Source organism: Ctenocephalides felis, unplaced genomic scaffold (genome assembly GCF_003426905.1).
Source record: "Ctenocephalides felis isolate EL2017-DRISC unplaced genomic scaffold, ASM342690v1 CF-g0.4_SCAFFOLD_03572, whole genome shotgun sequence".
Lineage (NCBI taxonomy): Eukaryota > Metazoa > Arthropoda > Insecta > Siphonaptera > Pulicidae > Ctenocephalides > Ctenocephalides felis.
In genome coordinates, this window is record NW_020539726.1 from 32,596,716 (window position 1) to 32,609,371 (window position 12,656).

The 12,656-nt window shown below is 27.6% G+C and overlaps 1 protein-coding gene across 1 annotated transcript in view; it reads right to left on the reverse strand.

Moving 5' to 3' along the window:
- LOC113387605 (protein Wnt-5b-like) overlaps positions 1-12,656 on the reverse strand; it is a 164,566-nt gene that overhangs the window by 12,224 nt on the left and 139,686 nt on the right. The window contains exon 4 of the mRNA XM_026624952.1: positions 3,252-3,369. Within this exon, the coding sequence (XP_026480737.1) occupies positions 3,252-3,369 (118 nt within the window). The remainder of the gene's footprint in view (positions 1-3,251; positions 3,370-12,656) is intronic.

Consider the following 12,656-nt stretch of genomic DNA (forward strand, 5'->3'; position numbering starts at 1 on the left):
AAATCCTCTGTATCATCTATAATCCATATCGCATCACTTAATTAAATATCCTCATAATAAATCCCTAAAAGGCGATACTGTCCCAATCACCGCCGAGGCGCCTCGTTTCTCTTCTGTTAAGATTGGCGGCTTTAAAATCTTGCAGCTGAAAAAGATATTTAAAAAGAAATAAAATAAACTCAAACACGAACCGAGAATGCCGACTGAGGAATTAAACGATAAAACGTCCAGTCTGCCTTCGATGTATTTTCGAATAAAAATTTATCGGTTGCAGAATTGAGCGATCGAAAATATACGACAATGTTAATAATTATTTACTTTGAAAGTATTTCAAATACTGAGATTTATATTCCGTTTATCGACAATTCCTTTCTCGTAATAAATAATATCAGAAACACAATTACTTTGTGTTTCGATTTGATGTTTATATTGTTTTGCAATTAGACCGGTCGAACGGAAAGCTTCTGTTGGAGGATTTATTGAGAAAAGTCGACGGCAGTGCAGATAAATATAATAGATTTATAATATAATGTCACGAACAGAAATCTTAGATTGTAGATACTCAGAAACAGAGGCGGAAAATATTATAACAAATAATATATAGGGTACAATGGGTTTTAAAAGTCCGCGGATGAAAAGGTCTACCATCGATATCTCAAATACAAGTAAAGTTAAGAATTTTTCAACAACAATATTTGTAAGTAGAAGAAACATTCTTACGACATTGCTATCAGAAGATAAAAAGGCAATTAACAAAAAACCCTTCACAAAAGTATTTTCTTTCGTTGTTAGTTTTTCTGGTCGTGAGCACTGTTGTTTAGTTTAAGGGATCCTAATGTAATTTTTAAGTAACCGTTATTTTATTGTTTTATAAGATGTATTGTTAATTTAGAATTAGATTTAACCGTTTTTTTCATATCACCTTCATAAACTTATTTGTGGGTGGGGTAAAAAGGACCATCTAAAAATTTACCTGGCAAAGGTGTAAACAATAAATAATAGTAAATAAAAAAGTAAACTAGCGGTGTATAGTACGCATACACACACATAATTTTTTTCTGAAACGTGAAGATATGCAAAAATCTTCATTTTTGATTTTCCCCCCATTACTATAACACTCTACGGAAAATTAATTAAGTTAAAAAGTTAAAATTTTTAAAGAAAGGAATTAAATAAATAGTTATGCCGACTCTGCTGATGAATATTTCTGACAAAATACTAGATCAAGTGTTATTTATGAAATCTCTGTAAAAAATGTAGCCAAGAAATTTATATTCTTCATTAGTTAAGTAATTTAGTTATTTAGTGATATTGCTTTAAATTTAAAATTAAAACAGTCCCTTTTTACTCTTTGTACGAGACAAAAAATACTACGACTTAGGCGACTAGATACCTTAATAATACCGAAAATAAATATTTGAGTAAAACGTAAAAATGCTTCTTTTTCATAAAATTTAAATTTCATTAATTGTAAATAAATAATTTTTTTTTTTTAATTTAGTTATGCTAAATACATTTGCATTATTTTCTTAGGAGGTACGACTTAAGCAACTTTACCTTAATAATTAAATTATAGTCTCAAATATTATTACAATTATTATTAATATTTCATACATGTATAATTATATATTTTTTGATTATTTTAATTAAATTTAAAAAATAGAATTATATTTATTTATTTAGCTTTAGGAACATGTCTCATAAATATTGCATTAGGTGGTACGACTTAGGCGACTAAACGCCTTAATCGTACCTAAGAGACATTAAAAAAACGTAATATTTTATTTTAAGCCAAGTACATCATTAGAGGGTACGACTTAAGCAACCATGTCCTAATATTTAAATTATAGTCTCAAATAAATTCAAGTTATTATTAAAATTTTGAAGATATAAGGATATATTTTCGCTGATTATTTAAAAGCAATTTCAAATAATAAAGACGCTCAAATCAAGCTCTTTTATTATATAATTATTATATTATAAATTCGTTTGCCTTAAGGTATTGGTCTCATAAATATTCTGTTATATAACAAACTATTCATCACCTACAATAAAAATTATTATAAGGTTGCAATAAAACAGGGCACCTGTTTTGAAATCCACCTGTATATTATTCTTTTATATCATGTGTTTATAATATATAGTCGCTTGTTTTATAATTTATAGTGTCGACTACTTAGTGGAATGTTAGCAGGTGATAAATGATAAAGAATTTATCGATTTATTTTTTCATTTTGAAATAAAACATTCAACTTTTAACTAAATATTACGAACTAAAATTTTACTTCAAGTCGCATAATTTAATTCATAATTTTTCTGTAACTGTTTTTTAACTTCTAAGTAAGTAATTATTAGATCAATCACAACAATTTGAATACAAAAAAATCATAAAATACTCCATCGTCACAAATATATATTACGAGAGAGTTGTATTTCCTGTTTTCCACAATTTATTACTACAGTATAATTTTCAATTTTCTTAAAAACATTAGTAATTTATAATTTGTACTTATATTCGTACATATATAATTTAAGATATTTAAGGAGCCAGTTATGTTATAAGGAGCATATAACATAACAGGTTCATCTGTAATACTTAGATTTTAATAATTTCCGATTACACAATATGAAGAAGTCCATAAGACCTTAAACAATTCTGTTACCATGTTACCAAAAATAACTTTCATAAAAAAATCGTGTAAGATTCGATTGGCAAAATGGAAATGCGATATTCAATTAAAATTGCAGGCGTTTCCTATCACGTATTGATTCATTGTATTCATCAAAAACCAGTTAAGGTTCATTACGTTGCAGAAAAATTATTACTTATTGTTATGAAGACACAAAAGTTATTATGAAGTTATAAATAAATCCGACATTAGATTCAAAACCGAACTGAGTGATAAATTGTATTATTAGATAAATTGTAATAGTGATGTGCAACGTTGCTACAAATATACAATATCTAATTTGAATTGTCAAATAATTATAATATTTATAGTAATATATTAACATAGTAATAATATAAAACTACTAGTACGTGTAATTCGTAGTTGATATCATTGTATTTTTTTTTATTTTACTATTATTTTATTTATTTAATTTACTAATTTGAAATAAATAAAGAACAATAGAGTGAAGTGTTAGAAGTAAGATATTCATGAAAAGGCGGTAAAGGCAAATAAAACGAATATCTCTTGGTTATATTTTTCCAAAATTACCTAAATTTAATTATTTAAAATTCTACATACCCTTCTGCCAGCCTCGTTATTATACAAATTCATTAAAGCTCTGCCTTGAGCTTTGGAACCTTTTTTAACTCTTGCTCTTCGTTCACGTTCTCTGATATCCACAAATTCTTGGGCAAACCTAAAAATAAAAAAAATAGTTTAGAAACCAATAAAATTTGTTTCAAATAAGTGAACCATATTAAAAATTTATGCTAAAGAATAATAAACAAAATTAATAGAAATCAACCACAGTAACCAAAAAATGGTGACACTTTGGCCAAAGCTCTAGGGTGCACTCAAAAGCTTATAATTTACAAACTGCATGGATAAATTTGTATTTAATTTTTCTCATAATTGTATGTTTGAATATTTTCTATTCCTTTAATATTTATTACTTATTACAAGAGAAAGTTCTCGTTCTAGGCAATTTATTATAGAATTTTACTACATCCTGTGGTAGTTGATTTAAATGCTGCCATTATAAGCACTTCAATATATTCATGACATTTGCAATGTGGTTATTTTGTTGTTAAACATATATTATAGTACCATAGTACATATGGAAATTGCGTCATTTTCATTCCTATTTGCATAAAACTGCAATAAAACTTAAGGATACTCTATTTAAATTCAGGATGACATAACTTTATTGTCTGTTGAAATATTGTGTATTGTGAAAATGTAGAGCAAATGGTAATTTGTTTCATGCTACCTGTAGAACTTTGCATAAATCTGTAATAAAAATACTGCGTTACAAGGTGTATACTTTTTTGAATGAAATAGATGAAAATTATGCTAAAATATGCGGCTTTATTGTTGGAATAAACACAAACTTCAAATTCACGACTCCTTCATTGTATATCTTTGTTAAATGCGTATTACACAAATCTAATTGAAATAAAATAAAAAATTGCTAAAATAAAGTCTATGATCTTAAATAAAATTATTTGCGTTCCGGTTTGTCCGATATAGTTCCAGATTTTGTTAGAAGCAATATTTGTCTAGGATCTAGGTTTTTTGTATCAAAATTTTTGGCAACTTTGAGTTGTAATCATAGACCTCATACTACTTGAACTGCTAATCCTCATTTGTTTTCTATTTTATAAAAGATAGAAGCAAAGACGTCACAGGTGAACGAGCGTTGCCGACAATCGTCGAATACTCCCGATTGATTAAGTGCCATATGTCACATGCTTAACCAAAAAGTAAATATTTTATGCTCGATTTGCATAAAAAATAGTGGATATTACACAGTATTAAGGTGATCATAATTTTTTAAGTCAAATCCTGGACAACAATTTTTAGTTAAATCCGGAAAGGGAGGTAGTAAGGGTTGTCTTTTAATTAAATGCTATTTAAGGATGCAATAAAAAAACAGTTTTATTATTGGAATCATTTTTTTAATCAGAATTGCGAATTTTTAGTAATTAATTATGTAGTAATTATTCAATTATATGTAATACCTTTTTTCTATATTAAATTATATCATATATTTATCAATCTTTATGTTTTTTTGCCTTGTATAAAATTCTATTAATTTTCTTCATAATTAAATTGAAAAAAATTAGCACATGTTCGTTTGTTTTCATAATTTTTGTTATATACCCATTAAATTTTGAAAAACCGGGACAATCCGGAGAAAAAAATCTAAATCCAAGACAAATATTGCTTTTAGAAAAACACGGGACACAAGGTGGAAATCCGGGACTGTCCTGGCAAAATTGGGACGTATGGTCACCTTAATATTATACATCATAATATAATGACATTTAAACAATACATAGACTCATTTCTTAACAACAATTTAACAATTTCAAACACAAGATTTAATTTTAGGTTAAGCACGTGACATATGACATATCGCATTTAATTAATCAGGAGTATTTGACGATTGTCGGCAACGCTCGTTCACTAAGTGACGTCACAGTCCCCTTCTCTCTTTTGACACTTTATAAAATGGAAAACATATGAGGACTTGCAATCCAAGTAGTGTTGGATCTATAGTTGTAATTCAATTTTTGCTATTATAGAAGAAATACGAGGTCTGTTCAAAAAGTTTTCGTAATTTTCGTTTTTTCAAAAAAATATTTATTTATTCGTCTACATTAATGTGGTCCCCTTCAAAGTAGTCCCCCCCAGATATAATACACTTATGCCAGCGTTTTTTCCAATTTTCGAAGCACCCTTGATATTCACTTTTTGATATGTCCTTGAGCACTCTCAGCGATTTTCTTCAATCGAGGAAAACCGCCGTCCTTTCATGGGTCTCTTCAACTTTGGGAATAGGAAAAAGTCACACGGAGCCATATCTGGTGAATTTTTGCACTTTGCAACACTTTATTTCATTTTTTACGCAAAATTTAATACAAATTCTTTGACTTTTTCAATTCTTCCATTGTAAAAATCGCCGAGCTCAGAAAAACACGTCGAACCTTAGCGACTACCACAGACAAAGTAAACAGTGAATATAGCTGACAATTTCATCATACTTTAGGGGCATGTATACCAACACAATAAAAAAAAAATTTTGACAATCAGACACTCCAGACCCGCGAAATTTAATTATTAGTAATTCCGGGTACTTTTTGAACAGACCATGTATAAGAAATTTATTAGTAGAAATTATTTTATCCCAAAAGAAATATTTTTGAGTGAAAATTGTTCTCTGAGTTGTAATTTGTTTATTAATATACTATACTTATTATAGCAATAATATATAATATACTATACAGTATACTTAATAAAAAACTCAGAGAACAATTTTCACTCAAAAATATTTCTTTTGGAATAAAATAATTTCTACTAATAAATTTCTTTGTAAACTTTATAGTCTAATGCGGTATTAACAAAACTATTGATAAGTTTAAATAAAATGATGAAGTAAAACTTTTTTAAGAATCACTAAAAATATTTTTTAAATACGATTTCCACGTAAAGATAATATCCTCATATACGTAACAATTAATAATAATAGCACGAGTTTTATATCAGTAAATACGACACAAATTCTCTATTAATTCAAATTTATATGACAATGTGTAATCCCTTGCTATAATATATCATCGTAAGTATATTTTAAGAAAAGATATATGTCAATTATATGATCTATGATATATGATAAATCATGCAAGGAATGCGTGTTATGGTTTTGTTACATTAAAGATCAGTAGGAGATTAAAGTTAATTTAAATGGTATATTTATGGTATAGAATTTTGATTTATTTTTGAAGATAAGTCTTAAAGAGAAGATGAATTTGAGTAATAGACATAAAGAGCATTTTCGGATACTAGGGATCAAAATAATATACTTTGCTGAAAAAACTATACCTCTAAAATGAATTTTGATGTCCCGTGCAATGACGCAAAAATAAGGGTTGGAATTTGAAAAATTCCATTTTGACCTATTTAGAGTGCCGAAATCGCGTCCAAATGTATGACCGATCCCCACTAACTTTTGGAAAGCAAATTCACCCCTGAGACCTCCCCAGAGCGGTTTTTCAACATTTAACCCTTATTTTTGGGTCAACGCACAAGACATCAGAATTCATTTAAGAGGTATGGTTTCTTCAGCAAAGTATCTTATTTTATCCATAGTATCTGAAAATCATATGTGCCTAAGTGACCTTTAAATCGACCCACCCTAATGGGTCTATCTTCGTATGAATTGGCAGTAACAACTGTCAAAAAGCTATATATTTGCTATGCAACCAGACGTTTTACACATAAAATCTAACCTACAAAACGCGCAACCATAAAATAACATTTTTAACACAAGTGTATAAAACGCCGCTCCGTACAGCAAATACATAGCAATTTAACAGTTTATTACTGCCAATTCATACAAAAATAGATCCACAACATAGATATCTGAAAACAAGCTTTTATTATTTGAATCAACACGTTTCAGTACCCAACAAACCGCACACACAAACAAATTCTTTACACACTCAAAACCACTATACATACGTCCATTTCATGAATCGTTCAACGTTTACTACCCTCTCCCAAAGAGTCACTCGAAAGTTCACGACTCATGCGCATTCGGGCGAAACGCGCCTGTTCTCCTGGTAAGCGGCAACCCCTAGACGACGACCCCTGGGGATAACGCACCGCGTGGCCGCCGGACACGTGCCGATGACAATGACGGCGATGTAAATATTATAGAAATCAATGATGTAAATAGACAGGTCTGCGTGAACTTTGGAAATGGTGGTGATTGCGATGATATTAATTTAAAGCGCTTAGAAATATAGTGATATGGCAAAAATGATAAGCCAAACTAAAACCTGATCAACCCATTGCAACAATTGGAATAAACTATTGATAAGAATTATAGCTTTGTGAGTTTTTTATTTTAAGGAAAATTTCTTCTTTTTGTCACATGAGTATAAGTAGTACGTAGTAGATCATCACGTCATAGTTGATTTTTGTTATTATTTTTGGTTTACTGTTTTTATTTTATTTTTATTTTAACTTTATTTTAAATTTATATTCAATTTATTGCATTTTTTCTTTTTGTGCACATATCAATTTTGTAAATAAGATATCAAAGTCTTGATTACCAAAAATTAATTATTATAAAAAAAACATACTTTTTTCTTTATTGGACAATCTCTAAGGGTAAAAAACACATATACCAATCCACTTGTATGTTATGTAATATACACTTTATATAATAAAATAAATGTTTTGAACTTTTAAATTTGAAAAACTATTATTAGAACAAGATGGGGTACGTTGTTGGATGGAACACACTGCTGCAATGCAAATAACTATGATTTTGTAATTTGCTTTTTTTCGTTGACTAATATACAATTTGGACAAGTTCATTAGGGATTTTCGTCAAACAGTTGTTATCGCCAAAATTTATACTGCGTTTCAGAATAAACAAACAATAATTAATTTTGTGTGGTCGATTGTAAAAAAAGCACGACTAACTATTTCATTTATTTCTTGATTTATCTATGTTCTATTTCATTTATTTCTATGGTTTTTCTATGTTCCTTGTATATTTAACTACAAATCATAGTCAAGTAATTTTTTGTAAACATGACTCACTTGATACTTTTTTCGACTAGTCTCACATTGGGCACTGTGTTGTAGTATAACAATAAAGCGTCTTTAGTATGTATTTTGTTAAGGAAATATAGCAAAATTGTAGAAAACCACGATATAAACTAGTGGTGTATGGCATTGTGCCTTGAGGCAAATTGCTGGAACTTCCCGTACCGTAACGAAATGTTTGAAGAATATTTAATGTTGACAAATAGATTATTACAAATAAATACTGCAACATTGTCTAATATTTATATGAATTATATAAACTGAATTACAAAGTTAAAATTATTTACTTAAAATTTATAAGTGAGCTTTAGAACTTTAACCGGATTAAAAATTGATATCTGAATTATTTTCAATATACAAAAAACAATTTTTTTTTCTAAAAGCAATTGTTTCGTCAACACAAGCAGAAAGTTTTTTGAATTATTCAAATCGGATGCTTATTTCTCTCAAAAACTGACATTTTTTGTACATTTAGCTCGGTATCTTCAAAATAGCTGGACCTGCCTTTGCCTAAAACTAAATACGGACACACAAAACACATACACACATCCATTTTTTCTGAGGTATGCCAAAATGTTCAGAAACCTTCAAAACGTGGAAAAATGCTAAAAGTTCATTTTCAATTTTCTGCCCATTACTGTAACTACCCTAAGGGAAGTTAATAAATATTTTCGGAATGGAAACATTGACAATCTTTCATTCTTCTCTTTAGAAGACTTTGAGAATGTGCTTCTTATTATGAACATAGAAACCAAAAGCTTTATGACAATGCATCGTTTTAGTTTCTATATTAGTTCTATTGAAAAATTTCTTTATATTTAGTTACTGATTTATTTCTAACAACTCTTCGACCTTTTTGTCTTATATTTTTGTAGATATTTGACTTTCTTTTAATCTTAACTAATGTATGCACATTTGAAAAAAGAAAAATCCAACCCATAAATATTTATTTTAAGGGAAAACAACCATCAACTTCAGAAACTAAATATAATAACTTACAAATAATTGATCAAATTTACGTATTTATAATTATTTTTCAAATAAATCTACGTTTTAAAAAACTACTTTTTAAATCAACTACCTAAAAAAATCACGTCAAACTCGGTCCAGCCGTTTTAAAAATAGATAAAAAATTGAAATATGTTATACATCCTATTTATAACCATATTCATCTATTAAAAACTTGTTATTGTATTACAAAAAGACACTTCAATTCTATTTATATATTAATAATTATTAAATTACTGTAAATGGAAAATTAAATTTATTGAAAATAATATTTTTATAAGTAAAATTATAATTATTACACAAATGTAATTTGTGTTGAAATGAAATTTTAATCTGTTCTTTTTAAAAAATCTATGATTTTTTTTTTACAAAGATTTGAACAAAAAAATACCTTTACAGATTGCTCTGAATAAATCAAATAGAATTTTATAAATAAAACTATTGTAAAAAATAATATACAAGTTTCTATTAAATAATTACTCATTAATATTATTTACATTAGTAACTTCAATTTTCTCCCATTTACTAATACTAAATATTTTTTCTTCTATCCTTTATCGTCTTTCTAAACCTACCCCACTCAAGTACACCACATCAAATATTCTACCCCAGAGAGCTTTCGTCGTAGCTTTGTGCGTCTACGAGCGCAACCCGTAGCCGTAGCTCGTAGCCCACGTGGCGTGCCGAGAGCTTTTTCGCGTCTGATGCCTTGGTAGGCAAAGCTTCCCTATTCGGGATTTTCCCGAGCTCTAATCCTAATCCGATTCCGAAGGAGGAAGGATCATCGAAACGAATGAAAAGCTCGAGGGAAAACCGAGTTGAGTTACGAAGTATTTAGCCGAGTCAGTAAAGGTTTCTAGTAGAAAGGCTTCAGAAACTGCTCCGATTTTGTTCATTTTTCTGTATTTTTGTTTTTTAGTGTTATTCAAAATCAAAAAAATCTCAGAATAGCGAAATGAATATTTTTATTGTAAACAAAAATATATGTTATTATGTAAGAAAATATGTTTTTGATTTGTTTTCTAGGAAAAAAAATCGTGTATTAATTTTTGTCTTGCAAAAAGTTATGAAAAGCACAGTTACTATATATACAAAATCAAATATATATAAATAAATCAATATATACAAAATGAAATTTCTTACGCGAGTCAAAAAATATGTGTGCGCATTGATTTTGTATTCCAAATGAATAGGTTTCATAAGTGCCATTCATATACTAAATTAAATTATTATATTAAGTTAAAATTAATCGTATTCCATATAAAATTAACTTTAGTAAAAAGAATTTGATGAATTCTAAAAATTTGCCTACTTTAAGACGCATTTTTTTAAAGAAAAAATCTCAATTTCAACAATAAAATATTTTGGAAATATCACAAAAATCACTTTCTTTCATAATATCTCATATGAAAAATGCATATACAAGTGTAATGATAAATCATTTTTAAATGACTGAATGCTTTTTAGCTTAGCTTAGAAATTAGAAATTATTTTAATCTCCCAAGAACAAACTTTCCATATATATTAGGTTGTCAAATATCTCCCTTCCGCTTTTTTGCTCTTGGTTTATAATACAAAAAGGCGGAAGGGAGATATTTGACAACCTTATAGATTTGGGACATTTATTGCATTTATTCGATTAACTTGAAAACTTTGTTACGTACATCCTTACAAATTAGCTTAGTAAAAATAAATAAAATTTAGTACAATTTATTAGGAACTTAGGAGACATTCTGTTAATTTTGTATCATAATAATTGTATCAGTATGTTTATATTGTTGGGAATCATTTGAAATGCATCATTATTTTAAACAAAAAAATCAATTGTAAACAACTTGTCAGCATTCTCTGCTAAATATAATTATTTTTATAGATTGCAGAATGAAAATAAAATAAAAGAATAAAAAAAAATTAAACAAAAACCGACATTTTAGAAAATCAGTTTTTTAATAGTGATTTTATGGTAGTAATGAATTTTTAAAGTATCTAATAAAAAAATAAATGAACTTGCTGCAGTGGGCTGTAAGATTAAATTTGTATGAAAATTTTATAAGTATTGTAAAAATTAATTTTGTATGAACATTTTACAAATATTTTTATACATTTTTGTTTTACTATTTTTTACTTAAAATAATTGTAATATTCGTATTATAATTTTAAAATAATTTGTATTATAATCGCAAAATAATTGTTAAATTTGTATTACAATTGTAAATAATTAATATAGAGTATGCATTTTCATAGCTGATAATTAAAATCAGGGTTTGCCGGTTTTTAAAACGCGTTTCTTATAAAAATTGTAACATTGGACAACTGAGTTGTTAATAGAAAATATAGGTATTAAATGTATGAATCACAGTGTATAAATGTACCAGATTAATGAAAATAGTGCTGCAAATCAATGGACGTTCTCTGTATTTTGAAATCATATTTTATTAAACAACAAAATAAATAAAATATTTAAATTTGTATTAAAATTGTCCGGAAAATACTTAGTTCTTCGATTAATTATCTTCGAAACTAAAATTGATTTTAATAAGTACGTAACTACGTATGCATAAACTTTATTTAGTATTAAGTATAATTACATTATATAATACACATTCATATATTTAACTTTCCGAAGGAGAAGTTTATGTTTTCATAAAAATCGATTAGATAATTTTATGTTTACTCGACGTTTCAAGCCATTCTGAATTGAATGAGACCAAATTTGGAAAAGGTATGTGTGTGGTGTGTGTGAACAGATTTTATAAAATAATTTTTAATAAATATTCATCAGTATATAACATCTAAATAGCTTTTAGATATTATTATATGGTTATTATAAAAATATGTAAATCTTTTTATTTATTGGTTTTAATGTTATATTTTGCTGAATAACTGTTTCACTATTGTAAAAATATTTACATTCTTGTATTTGAAAATTATGCATAACAACCAATTAAAAAGTTTTTAAAGTTATTAAAGTCTTGTAAATTTTTCTTCTACAGTTCTACTAAATTGGATAAAATATTTACAATAAAAATTAAACATTAAATAATTTCTGCCAAAAAGTGCTTTCTCACCAGTTGAAATTTTCCAGCAAAACCTTTTAAAACCGGTTTTTGCTGAAAAAATACTAGTCAAAAAACCGGTTTTGTAAAATATCGGTTTTTGTATAAACCCTTTCCTCAACACACACTGTAATGACATGTTGTATCTACATTATCTTCATACTTTCTGAATAAATATTATTACAAACAAACGTATAAATTCTATGTCTATTACCAAAAGCAACAGTTTGTTGTGCCGACGACAACAAGCCCGGAATGTGAAAAACTCGTGAAAACCTCCCCCGCCGATTTGCGTCTG